At 41.1% G+C, this 17622-nt stretch overlaps 1 protein-coding gene across 3 annotated transcripts in view; it reads left to right on the forward strand.

The window, feature by feature from the left end:
- Positions 1–17622, forward strand: part of SOBP (sine oculis binding protein homolog) — a 117666-nt gene that overhangs the window by 10434 nt on the left and 89610 nt on the right. For all 3 annotated transcript variants that reach the window (XM_027796126.2, XM_055809490.1, XM_055809491.1), the window contains exons 3-4: positions 1144–1329; positions 13438–13589. In XM_027796126.2, the coding sequence (XP_027651927.1) occupies positions 1144–1329; positions 13438–13589 (338 nt within the window). The remainder of the gene's footprint in view (positions 1–1143; positions 1330–13437; positions 13590–17622) is intronic.

Here is a 17622-nt window from a genome sequence, read left to right on the forward strand (position 1 = left end):
GTAGAGAGAGGAAATTGCAGCAGCTTTTATGCTCTCAGCCTGCCACTTTTCACTGCATTTGTGGCCAGCAGCATTTGGGTTTTCTTTCTGATGGCCAGCAGCAGCACTGTATTCAGTGAGCACTGATAGCAGAGAGAGACCAGTTCTGAAGGAGAAACGGCTAGGAAAAAGGTGGAAAAATTAGAGGTAAGATGAAACAACCTGGTCATGTTAAAATTGGATGTTTGCAGCTGGTTAGTTCTATAGTGACATTGGTGATCAATATTTCTTTGTCATTGAAAATGCAATGTCATTAAGCCACCTTTGAAGAAACTGTACCTGTGTTGTAATGCGATTCATTTATTTATGTTTTAGTAAATAGATCTGCTATTGAATGATTTGTGGCTCCAGTCTATGCCTGATGAAATTGTGATGTGCTTTTTTTTTGTAGAGACACGGTACAGGTCATACGTTTCATGTAGCAAACAAAGATGTCGAATACCTGTGACAGAAGTTTTTGGTGTGTGCAGTCTATGGGAGGGAAAAAAGTGTGTTTCTTTTTCTGAGAGATGGGAGGAGAGGGAATTATAAGAATTAAGTCCTGCCCCATAGCTAACTCAGATGCATTAGAGAAATTCCTACAAATAAGAATCCTGAGGTGATTTGGGATTAAAGAATTAGAATAATAACTATCATCATTTCATGTACACTTTGTTGTCATTTCAATATTTTGTCCCTTTCTTTAAATCCTTTCCATTACTACTACTCATATTATTGATAGAGAATTAGAAATTCTTTTATTTTTAAGTTTATGCTTCTTGCATTGGTGAAGTCACAGTACGCTGAGTGTAATCACCATGCAAACAGTAGAAGTAAAGGATGAGAACAGGGCATCATTGATTAAATCGGGTGTACTAAGGACGTGCATGACACAATAATCCCACCTTTTGAAAAAGAGGAAGTGTGAATTTGATTTAAAAAAATGGAGCAGTTCTGAAGAATACTGGAAACTATCCATTTTTTAAAAGGGAAAATAGCTGGGGTTTTTTGTGCGCTCTTCTTGTATCAGGGTAAGTAATTTAATGAACAGATTGGTGAAAGTATGTCAGGGAATTTAAGAAATATATTTGTCATACTGTACAATATGTTCGTTGTGTTTTACAGAAAATTCTTTGCCAAAACCAAAATTACCTGAGGACAGTGTTATTTCACCGTACAATATAAACCCAGGCTACCCAGGGCTTGCCACAGGAAATGGACTATCAGACTCACCAGCAGGGTCGAAGGATCACGGGAATGTACCTATTATTGTCCCATTAATTCCACCACCTTTCATAAAGCCACCAGCAGGTAAATCCTAATGAACATTTAAAAATGGTTACTGTCATTGACAGGTCCTGAAATTGCTAGATTGTGACATCTTAGTAAGAGGTCTGATTTCAAAATGTTTAAAAACCAGTTGCAGGGAACTTTAAAACGGAGTGGGAGAGCGACTTTATTTGTTAGTATTCTTGTAAAACTTCTACAAATGCAATGACAACAGACTGGTGCTGCTTGTGACACTCTGCATGCTGGATTATACTCACAGCACTTCAAAAACATCTGCTTTTAGAAAGAAAAAAAAGGATTTTGTTCTGATGAATAAAGCCTTTAAAAAAATTAATGGAAGACAATTAAATTAAAAATAGGCTCCATGAAGGAAACAGCAAAAGAGACAAAGCCATCAAATCAATATCTTGTCTTTATATTGGGTTAACAAGCTCATCCTGGGAAAACTGTCTCTTGATTCTCATTGAAATCCCTGACCGTTGTCTCTTGAGGATTTAATATGATCTTGACTCTTCCCAGGAGACTGCACTGAGATGTTTTACATTTTCATTAGATTTTTATCAGGCGTGATTTTATAACATGCCATTCCTCAGAGTTTGCATGAAAAATGATTTATTCTACACTGCATGCTGCTTACCATAATCTGTGAAAGTAACTCTCACGGCTGCGCCGGGGTGATTAATTGCTCTGTTATTGTTTACTGCTGTACATGGTGCGATAATGGTGAATTTAGATAGGAGTAGGCTCAGTCCTGCTTCCGTGGACTTCCCTGGGTGTCGTTCTGGGTGCTCTTGGATGACCGAGGCACTGAGTCCAGGGTGACCTGCAATAACCTACCCAGGAACAGTAGCTCCCCGCACACAGGGAGGCAGCTTGGCTGAAGAGTCCCCACCAGGTGCGAGGAGGCTTCTGCAGAGTCAGAACAGCTTGTAGGATCAGGTCCCAGGTGTTAGATGGTCACCTCTGCCCTTTGTTGCATTGATTAAAGGTAGCTGTAAAATACTGATGGGTCCAAGAAAGTGTTTGCGGGTTGACAGGCATGTGATAGGCTACAGTTGCCCCTCCCAAATTATCTTTATGCCATTGAGTTTTATCTCTAAAGAAGTATAGTAATATGCCATGAATAGTTTTCAAATGTTACTCAATATGCATTCCCTGCCAAAGACTTTTCATCTATTTTATACGATATTTGCTAATTACCAAGGCTATTTGGGCCCATTCCTGCAGCCTTTACACAGCTAAAGATCTCGGGCCATATGGGCTGGATCCTCAGCTGTTGTTGATTTGGCCCTAAAGCTTTAATCAAGGGCTTGTGCCATCCCAAGCTATTTTCTCCTCCAATCTGAGTCATGAATGAATCCAGAATGCTGAATTTGTGGTACGTGAACACAAGGCTATAACATGCATTGTGCAAACTGCCACAGTTGCTGGATTTTTATGACATCAAACAAGCAGGAGGAGATGGAACTATGAAGTAGAAAAACAAATTACTGCAACAGTAGTTAAGTGGACACAGGGGAGCCTTGGCCAAGTCAACTGCCTTCTGTTCTTTGCCCATCCACCTACCACGTGTGATCCTGAGTTCAAATGTACTGCTAAGGGCAACGTGCAGAGAAGGCTTTTCATAAGTATTTTCCAACTTTAGGTTTTTAATTCATTAATTCATAATGAATATTGTTGTTTTACTTGCATAATCTCTGCCTCCTCTGACTTTATCCCATTGTCAGTAATGGGCGCTAGATTAGCATGACTTCTGAGCAGATGAGCATATTTATCTCACCTTTGTTTTAGAGAGCAAGGTTTGGGAGGACTGGAGGGGGAGGAGAACCACAGCCTTTGTGGGATTTGCAGTAAGCATTGGTAGTAATTGTTCTGTTTTATCTTAGGGCGTAGGTGCCCTAGTCATTATCACCCCAAAGAGCCTGGCAAGAAGCAACTGGTGAATGCAAGTAGAAAAGGGAGTACAAAGGAGCCAGGAGAGCCAGCATGTGAGGCAGTGGACTTGGCACTGCACTTTGACACCGTTTTGTGGGCACTACATCAAAGCAACAAACTTCAGAGTGATACAAAGCCAGACAAGAGAAACTCTGGGGATGTTTTCTTGTTGCCCCTCACAAGCACAGGGGATGACTTCGGAAGCAGCACAAAGGTGCTTCTTTGAGTTGAGCAGGCAAATGGAAAAGACTCACATTATTAACTGCTAAAGCCGAAATTCACCATTTTCGGCATGGAAGAGGGACAGGCTATGGCTGACCTGCCGCAAGAACAGAAGCAGCTTACATTTGCCCGAGTTAATAAATGAAGACGGGAGAAAGGAGGGAGCGGCAGAAAGTGTCTAGGAGAAAGCTTCAAGGTTAAAATGCTGGGCAGAGAAAGGAACCTTTGCAGCACATTTTGAGTGGGTGCACATAGGATGAGGTTACATTACAGGCCAGAGAAAACCAAGTAGTGATGCACTGTAGTGACTGAAAAGCTGAGAAGCGGGATGAGTCCAGACTTTATGGATGGATGGGCAAAGCTTTTAGGTATTGCACAGAAGAAGAATCTACAAGATTTAAATATAGCTGAAAAGAGAGTGCCTGCAGATGGAAATGATATCTAAATCATGAACCTGAAGGACAGGAAAGATGATGGTGCGGTCCACTATTACTGAGCAAATAATATGGAGTGAGCACTCAGGGAGAAATTATTAAGACTTTAATTCTTGCCGTATTGATCTTGAACTGAAGGGTCAGCACCAGTAAAGAACTGTCAGGGAGACAGGCTGAAATATTCATTTGGACAGGAGAGCAATGGTCTGGAGAGGATAAGCAGATCCAAGAAACAGTCACAATGAATTATTAGTTGAATAATTTTTGCAGGTAAGATTCTATACAGATAGGAGGGAGAAGAGAAAGAGCAGAGCACAGGGGATGCTCACAGAAGCCTGAAGGGAGAAATAGGAAGGATGCTCTGCAATGTGCACTGATGTAGCAATGGCAGGGGTAGAAGAAGGGGAAAGACAGTCAGGAAGCCAAGGGAAACAAGATTTCCAGGGAGGCAGATATAATTCTTGGTATCAGAAACAACTACCAGCTTGAAAAGGAGGAGAAGGAGTACTAGTACTGAATTATGTCTAGGAAGCAGTCATTGAAGATTTCAGCAGGCTAAGGTCTTCCTTGAACATGCTGGAAAACCTTGAACAGTGCCCTATCTGCATTCATATTTTGTATGAACAGGCTAAAACCTTGAACAGTTAACGAATCTACCTTTTTGCCCTCATATTTATTTTATGGTAAAGTGGTTTTTTTTCTTTTGAAAACCAAGTAATTTTGAGCATTCAGACTAAAACTTTATCTCCAAGCTGTTCAGCTTTTCTGTTTTAGTCAAATGAAATATTAGGTAAGAATTTGCTTATAGAGTCTTGGAAAACATCAGGCTGCTACCTGACCAATTATAAACAGCTCCAGTAATGGCACTCTGTCTTCACTGTACCCCAGAATTACACCCAAAAAAGGCCAAGTGGGCCCTATCTGGTGCACTGACCATCTACAGACTCAGGTTGCAGCATGTTAATGGAGGATACTAAATCTAGTCACGGGAAGCCTCCACAAGAAGTATGCCAGTTGCTCAGATCTGGAGACTGTCTGCAAGAGCACTCCACTGATCTGCACCACCAGGCAGATAAACCACACTCAGTCAGTGCCCAAATCAAACAGGACTTTATCAGTCAACATCAGCCATCTGACCTGCATCTGGAAGCAAGTAAGAAGTCAGTGCAGCCTCCAAAGAGTTGATGTAATAGTCTCCTTGTGGCTGATAACCATCCTTCTTGCCCAGCAACAGATTCTGAGTGATCTTCAGGGTTAGTCTTGGGTACAACCCATTGCAACAAACCGATACTAAGATTAGTTCTACTTGGTATGAGAAGTTTCTTATTTTCTACACAGCAACGTAAAGAAAGTATTTTTTTCAATTAAAAAATTACATAGAAATAGCAGGGAACAAAGTGCAGTAGCCAGGAGTGATCTAAAAATAAAAATCCCACCACAGTTGTGCAGGGTATACGTCCATAGTATGCAGCATGCAGACATCCTAACTGTTACTGTGCAGTCCTTAGCGATAGAGTAAATCTGAGAGGGCACTTCGGGTGACTCTGCCCTTTCACTTAGACAAGTTTGGACGGCTGCTGTTACATGGGATGAAGGAAGGCTAAAATCAAGACTAGTCAAAGAAGAATGCAAAAAATTCTTTCAATGCAGGTAAGAACATGCTGCCTCCTTCCCCTGGCACCTGCTGGAGGCTATGCTATCTCAGTTTCCCCATTTTTTTTAAGAGTGCTCTTTGGTTTACTTTCTCTTGTGAACCCCCATGGCAGTGCCTCGGTAGGGGAGGTACAACTGCTGGTGGGTCTAGCCTTTGAGCATGGGTGTCGGCAAAACCTTCCCTTTCCTGCCTCCTGTGTATAAGCGATGCACCCAGTGTGTCTACTGTTCTAAGTGTCCCAAAGAAGAACCAGCGCCCTGCCATGCTGTGCTGTGAGGGGAAGTCACTGTCAAGGGATGCGGTGGAAGGGGACGCAGAGAGTGACGCCGTGCAGTTGACTGAGCTTTCCACAGGGGAAAGAAGTACAAGGGAAAAATAATGCTCCTTCCCAGGGTTTCCACAAGATAATGAGTACATTTGGGAAAGGAAATTAAATTTAAATTCTGCAATCTGCAGATCAGTGTTTCTACATAACATCTGGTTCAGTGATTTCCAAGTGACAATGACTAGGATCGTACCAAAAGTTACTAGAAACTCGTGGAAGTGAAGGAAGAATGGGCCGGAGGAGCTGTTTCTGGTGAGGCAAAATGTCTTAAAGGAGGAGCAGAAGCATTTCCAGTGCTGACTACCTTGTAAAATAGGCTTGTGACCTAAGCTGGCAAGGAAATGTCACATGCAAATACTAAATAAAATAATTAGGTATTTTATAGATAAAGGATTGAAAGGAATGAGTGATTTTCTGTGTTACAGCTTAGCCTAACTTTATAATTAAAGTTTACAGGATTCTTTTTTGTAAATACAAGTGCACACCAGTAATTTGGTGAAACACGTGAGGTTAAGCAAAGTCCCTGCCCTGTGAACACTTGGAACTGCACGTTGTAACCTCTCTCAACATTTAAATTGTATTGGAGGAATCTGGAAGCATAAAAGATGTTTTAAATGGTAGTTAGCAGGGCAGTAAAAATGAATTCCGAGATCATCTGTCTAAATTCACCAAGGAATTGGTTCTATGACTGCATTACCAAGAAGTCTGATTCCAAGCAAAACCCAGCGGCAGTTTTCCTTAAATAAAGACCATATTATCAGATCTAATTAAGTCTCTATATTGAGGAGACTTTCATTTTACTACGCTTTCGATCCTTCTTCAGTATTTCCCAAATCTTATTCTAGCTGCTGAACCCCATTACAGCTTCTCTTAACTGCAGGTTTAGCTCTCTCATAAAGACCACTGCGACAAATCCTGTAGTCACTACTCTTCAAATTCTTTCTCTTGTTTTCAGTTTGAAACATCATCTAATTTACACTGATCGTAGGGTTATTAGTGCCTGGGTTTTAAAATGCCAATGGTTGCCAGGATGCCTGCCCCATCTAGCCCACTGTTGATGCCTTTTGCTCTCTGTGGAGGGCCAAGTGTTTCCTTTGTGCTAAAAAGAAAATCATAACGTCTATGTATGCACTTTAATAGCATATATTCAAAATACACAGGGAGTTCCCCCCCTATTAGCTGAAATAGGTGCTTTTTTGTTTGCATGTTTAAAACCTGCCTAAATGCCAGCTTTTATTTGTGTTGTGCATTCAGTCCTTACTGAACTATGCATGAGAATGTGCCTCAACTCATGCATAGAAAACAGAGGCAAGCCGTGGTTCCCCAAAATGATTTTTAAAAAGGAGCTGGGACACTTTGCTTTATTGGCAGAGTAGTGAACTTCAAGAGGCTGGTCCTTAAAAGGAAATGCATTGTGGAGCCCCTGAGGTATTTCCATAGCAATGGTTGCAGCAAGCTTTCTATTGCCAGCCCTATTTTTTAATCTTCCTCTTGTAATTACTTTTTCTAAGGTACTTTTTGTACCTTAAGTTTGTATACACTCCATCTGTTTAGAGGATCAGCACTTAAGTGCTATCACAAGGGTATCTGCAGCAATGTCTCAGGCATTTTGTTTGTTCATTTTGTAGTTCAAGATGAATCAGATAAAGCATCTCAGATTTAAGAAAAATGACTGTAATGGTCCTTCTGCCTTGCTTGGGATCATCAGCCTCAGGAACTGCTTTGGGATGAAAACTCTTGAGTACGTGCTACTTGGTTTTCCTCAGAAACGGCAAGCTGGGGTTTCAGAAGTGGCAGGCGGGTAACTCAGAATGAACCATTCTGAAATCCTGGCATGTCCCAGTGGAAACAGTGAGCCCTTATTGTTCATGCTGCGAATGCTAGAATCAAGTTCAGATCTAGTGTCTTTAAAAAGGAATTTTTGCAGCTTTTCATTAGAAAGTAGTAGTGAAAGCAGCTAAAATAGTTCAAGATGTATGCTAGTGTATTCAGTGCAGTTCCCAGGATGGGGTAAAAGGGCTATTCTAGCTCCCCTCAAAATAACCTGGGATCCAAACTGCCCACGTGAGGGGGTGGGATGCAGCAAAGAGAAAGGGAGGAAAACAGAAGCAAGCAGTACTGGGGAGACATGGCTTCTGATAGCTGTGGTGGAAGGAAATTCATGCCTGGAAGAGATGGGCTGTGAGGAGACACAAGCAGGGATGGGGTGCCAAAATACTTTCTGTATCAGATCACAGATACAACCACAGCCAAGGTACAGGTTTCACACAGGCTTACTCAGTCCAAGGGACATACTCTTTGAGATTTCCATCCCAGACCCTCTGGTCTCCTGGTCTTCCTTCTGCACAACAGGACTTATTCGCTACTGCAGCTGGGCACTTTCAGGAGTGATATTTTCTTCTTGCCAGAAGAGTTGAGTATCTCCTACTGAATTTCTTGCAAGGAAATGTGGAAAGCAAGGTTTTGGAGTACTTGCCCATGAATCATTACAATCTGCAGGATTAGAGCTGTATTTAGTTTCACCCAAGTTCTTGAAACTGGAGTTAAAATTGAAAATACATATCAGTAAGTACCAAACGGAATTAGTAGAAAGTTACAGCCCAGAAGTTAGTAAACTGATCAGGATTTAACTCCAGAATTGTAGGGATTTTAAGATCATCCTGCTAAACACTGTAGGCCATGCTGGTTTGCTTAGATAAAGGGACAGAGCTGTACGTGATGGATTTACTCTGCTGTACTCATTGCCTTTCTTCTCTTCCCCCCACCTCTCCAAATTATGGTTCCACATAAGATCGATTAGTGTAAACTGCTGCTCATTGGGTTTAAGCGGAACAATTTTCTGCAGCTCCTTCACACCGGTTTGAAAGGAAAAAAAAAGCCAAACATTCTGCTTAATTAAGACCTAAAGAGGCGGTGCAAACTTTTGATGATTAATTGAAGCATGCTTTAGACTGATGCATATTTAGTTATTATAATGTGATAATTTTATCTTGTTATACAAACTACTCCCTTTGGGAACATGATTTAACACTGCAAACGCTTCGCGTTTATTGCATTGTTCATTATGAAAAATACACAGGCTAAAAACCACAAGGAGATGTATCTGAACAGTATCTGTGCGGTGGGTGCAGGGAGTACTTCTTCTACCTGTAATGACACAACCCAGGGGCAGAAAAACACAGTATTGGAACTCCCACAATAGCTTTCCCTGTGAAGAGTTGAGAACTCAAAAAAGCAGAGGCTGAAAATTCAGATCTTGTTCTGCATGTGGAAGGAATATGTCTTTCTATTACCCAGTGTAATTGTAGAAGACAGTGGTACAGATGTTCTGCTGAAATCTCTCCTGTTACTGTTCAGTTGTCTCTGTGCCAGCTACTCTCTGTCTCACCTGTATGAGTACCTGCGCTACCTGGCATAAGCGTGACAGATCTGAGAGCATGCTAAGCACATTGCAAGAGCAGGTCATAAAGTTACAAACCCAGATAGAGGAAAAAAAAATACAGCTGTTAAAAAATAACTTTCTTTCACTTCAAAATGAGCTGTACCAGGATTGCAAATGTTATTTTTGTACTTCACAAATGTGTCAGCCTAGCTGTGTGAGTCCTAAAAGTGATGGTGAATGATCTTCATCAGAAGAGCTGCTCCAGCGAGAGCTCACATGATGGGCATAGGCATGCTGTCAGGATGAGCTCATGTTACTCAAGCGGATATGCTAAGCTAGACTACCAGCGAAAATTTGTCTGTGAGCAAAGGAGAACATTGCTGATGTACTATACTGATGTGATTGTTGTGGAGAAGCTTTCTTAGTGCAGACCTGATCAGGAAAAGATTAGAATAAAGATTCAAGACAAATAAGCAATCTCAGGCGACTGGATTTGAAATTCCCTGCTTCCCTGTGTTCTCATCGCATCAGGTTCCTCTGGCTGAGTGCTTTAGGGATGGGGATTTGATACGTTTTCCTGAAAGAGGGGCAAGAGTCTAGTAAAGTGATTTTTAAATGATTTGGTCTTATGAAACAAAGGTCTGTGAAGAAGTAAGAGGAATTTTATCTTGAATGGAAGAGACAAATTTCTGGTTTCTGATTATTCCAGTTTGTGTTTAGGAAAAGACAGCAATTAAATCATGTGACATTGGCTTTTCTTATTTCGCACAGTCTTAATGTTTTGTGTTTAAGCTATTGCTTCCCACATGGACTGTAATGTTAGAAATGCATGGACTATTACCTTTTGGTTAATACTGCAGTCCTCTTTTTTGGTCACTAAGCTTAATACACTGCAACAAAACGTCCCTGTTAGTTATTTTCACAGCATCTGCTCAGACCTTTACTGCAACCAGTGTCAAGAAGGAAAGCACAGGATCAGGTTTGGACCTTTATCATTGTCCCCAGCTGTCATCCGCACCCATAGGCCATAGGGCATGGCTCCGTACCTATCCCTCAGGTACCAAGAACAGGTCCTTTTCTCTGCCGTTCTTAGCTTCACTTGAAGCTCAAAGAAAGGATTTGATTTTAGAACAAGTCTTCCTGCCACAGGGCTGCGCAGGGCTCTTGTTGATGGTCCATAAGGAATTAGTTGTGTGATACTGGATGTTTTCTTTCTTCACCTGATGACTGCATTGCAAGAAGTTAGAGTTGCATCAAAAATTGAGTTGGGCAAACCTACACCTGAGGGAGCAAAGATGACTTAAAAAGTGACATATTAGTGTACTGTTCCAGGAAGCACATGGTCCAAACTCCCTTCTGAATTACTGCTTTTTTCTGGCTGCTTTATGTGGCCATACTCAGCTAATCCTTTTGTAGCAGTGTTCCTGAGCCTATTCAATGGAAGAGGCATCTAGTTTTATTATTACTATTAAAAGGATTATATTGTATGTGACCATTCTTTGATGACTGGCTTGAGAAGGGAGTAGGCGAGAGAAATAATTGAAGTTCTTTGTATTTAGGCAGACTCTTTCCCTCCCTTTCTCTCTTCCTTCTTTCAAAATGATGAACATTTTGATTAATATTGATGGTGCCTCCTGCATATCAGCAGTCTCTTCCTGGAAGTGCAGACAGTGGCTGGAAGTAGTAGTTCGTAGACATTTTCTGCCGTTCTATTGATTGTCAGATCTGTGGACCACAAATGAAGCAATGCTGCTTCAAAGGATTCCCCATGAGGTGGTGGTGAAGTTCTGCTGCTCAGGGCAGGGGAAGACAGCTTGACAGAGCAGGACCGTCTCCTCTCCTCAATCTATCTTAGAGGGTCTTTGGCAGAAAGAGGGAAATTGAGCCTTACTGTCCTGTATAACCTCCTGCACAGAAGTGTGTAATGCAGCTTTTCCATGTAACAGCTTCTGCTGCTGCTGGGATGTTGTGTAATTGCGAATGGACAATTGTGTGGTCACCCATGGAAGGCAGTTCATGTCCGTTGGTGAACAGGAGCTGAATGATAGCTGAGGTGTTTCCCTTATCAAGTCATGCGTGAAAGACCCTGCGAATCCTGGTGGTGCAGCTTTGTGGTTCTCCTTAAAAACCGTGCCCCAGATGAGCCCACCTGCTTCCAAGAGCTTCTCCAGCACCTACTTTGCCAGTGAACTCTCTTTCAGCTCTGTATTTTTTTTTTTTCCATTTATGACAGTTGGTCTCACCAGAAGTGAAGGTTATTGGAAAGTATCACTGGTAGATGTCCTATTTTCAAGAGATAAAATATGTCTTATCAGTAGTAGAATATATGTTGCTGTTATCTGAAACAAGAGGTTGCTGTCTGTTTTCGTTTGGTTCACAGGATCTTCTGTTGTCCTGATACATTCAAAGGGGCAAGTTCAGCCCGTAAGGGATTGGTTTATTATGGTGCAGAAGTAGCTGAATAGGGCACCTTTGTAAAAGCTGAGTACTTCAGATGGCTCAGGATAAAAACAGGGAAGAGCTCCTGAGCTGTGCTGGAGTAGTTAGCACCCTGACCCAGACTGCACTGCAAGGAAAGCTGTGATGACGCCATGCAACGCCACCGTGATGGCACCCTGCGCTCCTGGCTGAGATTACAGCCAGCTCAGGGGCAGGCATCTTGACCCTATAGATGGGTAGAGATAATTTTGGGCAAATTGTTTTGATTTCCCTTGATGTTCAGTATGTGAAAGCATTTATAGTATTGGCAAATCCCACTCTAAAGGGTAAGTGATAAAATACGTTAAACACAAATCTGTGTTATAACTTAGCCTTAAATATAGGTTTAAAGGTAGACAGTCTGATTAAAACTAAAAGGTCATTATTTTACATTGTACAATTTTATTTGTAGCTATAAATCATAACACAATTTGTGGAAGGAAAAAAGTTATTAAACTGGCAATATTTATTCCGTTAAGGTGAATAAAATGTAGCACGTAGTTCTGAGTTATGATAGCTGGGGAAAGGAGCCAAATCACTCTGCTAAAAATTAGTTTGCCAATAATTTTACAGAATGATGACAGCGTAGCTTCAAAAACAAATCCTTTATAGGGAAATGGGATGGCTGCATGACAGACTCTCTGAGCTATGAATTCTCCACAGCTCATGGACCAGGAACTGCTTTAACAATTAGTCTTCAGGGATTATTTTTTTTTTTCCCAGAAGTTAGACAATGGCTGCTGCCTATAACTGAAAGGTCAAGCTGTATCACAGGCTGGACATAAGAACTGAAAGAATTCTCAGTTTTAGGTCAGAAAGGTTCCTGCTAACGTATTGTCTTGATCTGTTCAGGAGGCTTAACTATTTGCTGCCATCGTCTGTGAAGCTGAAGGGCGTGATGACTACACAAGGATATTGCTAGCACTTTAGTAATAAGCCCTGGGTTTTGTTACATGACAGAAGGCATACATGCCACATTTGTAACACGCATTAGATAAGAGCTTGAAAGGGGCTCAGGAACTCTTCCTGAATTAAAATTTGACCAATGAACATAATGACTGGAAGGTAACCCGGCAGACTTTACCACAGTGCTGCATCTTCCTTCTTGCTCGAGTCTGTTTCTGTGACTGCTACATTCACATGAAAGCTCCCCATTTTGTATACGTCATTATTTCGAAACAACATGGAAAAGGGGTATCTTGTGTTCCTAGTTATTTAGAAGAGGGCTCTTGTTAGATACCTGCCTTGGTGCGGTACCTTCCCAGTGTGTTTTATCCCCAGCTTGCTGAGCAGAACATCTCAGGGGGTGACTACAACAGACTGTAAGCAGCAAGAACAAGCATCAATACTCATTAAGCCTCTAGTCTTGGTTAGTTGTTCAATAAGGAGTTGTACACTCTTAAACATGCTAAAAAGCTCTCGAGATTTCCAGAGCTTTTCAGCAATGCATCATTTTTTAAGCTAATAATCTTCCAGCCATCTTAGAAGCTCTGCCAGTCTCCCCAGCCTGGCTGGCACAGGTCACTGGCTGCCTGAGGATGAAGCTGGTAATCACAGACATGCACAGTTCTGCTCTCAAACAGTGAGGAGGGCAGAAATAAGATAAGCTGGTGGTGGTTGTATCTAAGAGTAAGTGTGCAGATGTCTGAGGAAGGTGTTTGCATCTCATGTAAACATTGTTCTTATATTTTTGTTGTAGAAGATGATGTGTCAAATGTACAAATAATGTGTGCCTGGTGCCAGAAAGTTGGAATCAAGCGCTATTCCCTGAGTATGGGAAGTGAAGTGAAATGCTTCTGCAGCGAGAAGTGCTTTGCAGCCTGCCGAAGAGCATATTTCAAGAGAAACAAGGTAAGAGAAATAAGGAAAGATGTAACCTACATAGACATAGCTTTAATCAGGCCCAACCTGGGTCTCATTTAGCATCTAACAGAAGCTCTTTTCTTTTGTTTTCTCTGTTTCATCTAGTCCCTCCGCTTCCCATCTGTATTGTCTGTTGGACTGTCAGTCTTTTACTAACCCTGTTTCTTTCAGTTTCCTTCAGTTCAATGTTTGGGTTTTGTGAGAATCAGGGAATTCAAATACTAATAAGCATTAACATAAGAGTCCCAATTTGGCTTTAGAGTCTCAGGATACTTGCTACATACACACAACTAGGAGAGATATCATGGAAACAGTAGAGGAGGGTTGCATATGACAGTGTCACTAAGTCCTATGGTGCTGGGATCTTGGCCAGTGGGTAAATGCTTTTAGGGCCTGTGTCTGGATCCCATCACAGTAGCGGACATCTTCCTACTGCTGCTAGTGAGCTCTATTTTCATCCTTTTAAAATGTATCATTACTAAATAAATTATCATTCCTGCAAAATTCAGACACTATACAGTTTTTGGGTTGGGGTATGTAATGTTAGAACATTTAGAGTAGCGTGAAAACCCCTCCTACGCAATTTAAATTTAACTGTCTAAAATTAGAATGCAATCCTAATATTGAATGTCTGCAAAAATTGCTGTAATCACTGAAGTACAGTGCCTGAAAATGCCCTCTAGGTTACTTCAGCAGCTGTTTTTCTGTAGCAGAATGTGCGATATGTCATTTAAAGAAAAATAACGAAGGAATGCCCCAGCATTTTTAGTTGTTGAAAAAGTAGCTGTGTCCTTTTGGTGCTTAGTAGTGTGAATCTTTGGGTAGCTGCTATTGTCTTAGAAATGTTTATTATTCATAAAACCCTTTAAATTTTTGTTTTCTAAATAATGCAATTTTCACTCATGCTACAGAACATTCAAAGCTTCTCAAGATCAAACTGAATTCAGGTCTCTAAATCTGGTCTTTTACATTTGTGGTAATAACAAATCAGTACATACAGATCCTAGATTCAAGATGCAATGTTATAGCAAAATACCCTCCTTTATAAATTTGGGTCACATCATCCTGGGAAAAAAAAAAAAAAAAGGAAAAAGGAAAAAAAAAAGGGAGGGGAAAAAAATGCCTGAAGAATTAGGTTGCAAAAATCAGTAGAGTGGAATTTTAGTGGCAGTCTTGGAGAATCAAGCTCATAATGTCTACTGGAGCAGACAGGCTAGTTCAAGTCATGTGAGTCTTCTGCGAGGAGTGGTGTTTACATCCTTTTTATCTAGAAAAACCATAGAGGAGGGAGATACATGCTCCTTAGATGTTCCTCATTTGAAAATAAGTTCATGTATGTGTATGTGCACTGTGCACACATGCATGTTTATGCCCTTGCAGTTCAATGGGCCTTACAATGTGTCAGACACTCTGGGGTGACGGGATCCAGATCACTGTCAGCTGATGCTCCCATGGCTTTTCAGTCACAAATTTACATGGGTAAGATGGTTCATAGTACTGGAGGCATTGTCAGTGATCCTAGTTAGGTGGTCCTGTGTGTCCAGTAGTGATGAGTACCAGATAATTCAGGAAACCCTGGGGATGTAGATGAAGGAACAACCAGTTCATGGTGGATTCTCAATTTCATCTGCATCTTAGATCCTGAAATAGGAGGTTTAGATCCCTACTAAATGAAAATAGATACATGTTAACATAATGCATAGGTGTACTTCAACCTTCTACTAACCCATGAGTAGTAGGATTCATTAATGGTTTATGGCCATGAATTCAGTGAGTCAGGCAATATATGAAAAAGTTCCCTTTACCTGACTTAAAATTTATTACCTGTGTGCTTTGTTGGAGGCCTCCTTGTCCTTGTATTATGCAAAAGGATAAAATAGAACATCTCATTCCCCCTGCTACTCTTTCCTACACCTCTGTTAACTTCTGGAAGCTAAAAGATGCTGACTATTTCCTTCCAAAAGCTCTCTGTATTCATTATTTTGTATATATCTAAATAACAATAGATGTTCCTAATCTTTTCATATACCATCATACCCTAGTGAAATGTCCTATTCTTCTCTAAAGAGACTGCAAATTAACAAAATGTCATATGGGAGGACTTGGCAAAATATGGCGAGATAACATATAATTGATATCATGTTGGTTGCTGCATTGGCTCTGCTGCAAAGCTAAGCCAGTGAGTCAAATTTTCTTCCTCTTTGCACCTGTGGAATCTGCAATTGCAGAGGATCTGACCCAGCAGGGGAAATCTGGAACTGCTCCTTGCATGTGTATTTACAGCATTAGATGATCAGGGGACAGAACACTTAGGAAATGCTGCTGTTAAATTAAGACATGTACAGTAGAACTCAGCAGTCCCTCATGCTTCTTGTTTTGCACTTTACCTATTAGTAATAGAGCAGAGTCTTGAGGAACAAGATCAAAGGAACAAGGCTGCAATAGTTTCACATGTAACTGCTGACCTTTAGTCTGTTATTACTAGTCCAACAGCATACCTGTCTTCTCCATGAGTCTAATGCTTATTTATTTGAGAAGTTATGCCACTCTACACTTTCTCATTTTTCAAACAGAGGAGTAAAATAGTCATGTTTCACCTGCCTTATGTATGTTTTAAACAGCAGATCACCACCACAATATAGTGTTGTATTACATTAAATATGTACAGCTGTTACATTTCTAGGAGCTGATAGGACTTTGTGGTCACTTCATTTAAGGCTTGAATTTCCTAATGGATCGTGTTAAGCCGTCTTCCCTCCCTCCCCTAGAAAGAAGTGCTGTAATAAGCACTTGCTTAAAATGATAGAACTGTTTAAACAGTAAAGAATGTCATCACTAATGTCTCAAAAGTGGCACTAAGTAATGCTGCAAATTATCCATCCCTGAATGCCAATTGCTGTGTTCAGAATTAGGACTTCTGTCATCATCCTAATAAGAAAATCTTCTCCCATACCCAGGGCAAATGCACACTGAAGCAATACATGCCCACAGATTTCCAGCTGGGAGAAGGCTTGGCATGAGACCACCTTGAAGGGCCCCTGGAGAGCAATGAAAGTGCTCCAAAGAGACCCAGGGTAGCTGGGCACTGGCTGCTCCCTCTAACTCCTTCCCAGCCTGCTCTTGTAGTGGGTTTAGCAAGAGTAGCAACGCACCAGAATAAACTGGTGCCTTGCTGGCCTCAGGAGTGTTTGAACCCAAGCAGTGTAGTCAGAAGCACACATCAGTCCTTCCTGCCTTTTGTCCCAGTGGAGCTGTGTGCTCCATAAGCTGTGCCCCTGCACTCTGCATCTGTAAGCCAGGGCTTACAGCAAGCTTCATGGCTGGGGCGGGGAGTTTGTAAGGAAAAAGGCTCGTGTACTTGTAAGTTGCTCTTCTCATAAGAAAGGCAAAGTTTGCCCCATGTATCTTTCAGTCATGACCATTAAAATTATCTATATTAGCAACCATGCCTTGCAAGAATAGGAATATGTATGTTTTGAATTATAATCGGTCTCCCCACAGAGTGTAATATTATCTCAATTACCAGAAATAAATGAAGAAAAATTTGGGGGTTTTACCCCATTAGGCAAAAAGCAAAGTATTTAGACTAGATCCGATTTAGAAAACACCTACAAATGCCACCACCACCAAAGAAAAATAATCCAGATCTGCATTCCCACTCCTGTTTGGTCTAGTGTGCATAGTCAAACACACATAACAAACTACTATATAGTAATAACCTGTTGTGGGTAACAAAACCAATTAAAAGGAAGTATTGCAGGGAAAGGGAGCATTTCATACTAATGTTTGTAATTGAAGATTTAAGATTTGGAGCTGTTCTGGTGCTCCCTTCCTTAGAGATTTAATTTTGTAGGCCAACTAATATGAAGCTAAGTACCAAAGAGGCACATAAGGGCAAAAAGCATTGGAGCACCAAGTTTCAGAATATGAAATTTAAAGGGAACGATAGGATTCATAATTGGATCCAGTGAGTTTGAAGCCTGAAAAGATTAATTTTGAAATTAAGTTTATTGACTCAGTG

This window comes from Falco peregrinus, chromosome 7, assembly GCF_023634155.1.
Source record: "Falco peregrinus isolate bFalPer1 chromosome 7, bFalPer1.pri, whole genome shotgun sequence".
Lineage (NCBI taxonomy): Eukaryota > Metazoa > Chordata > Aves > Falconiformes > Falconidae > Falco > Falco peregrinus.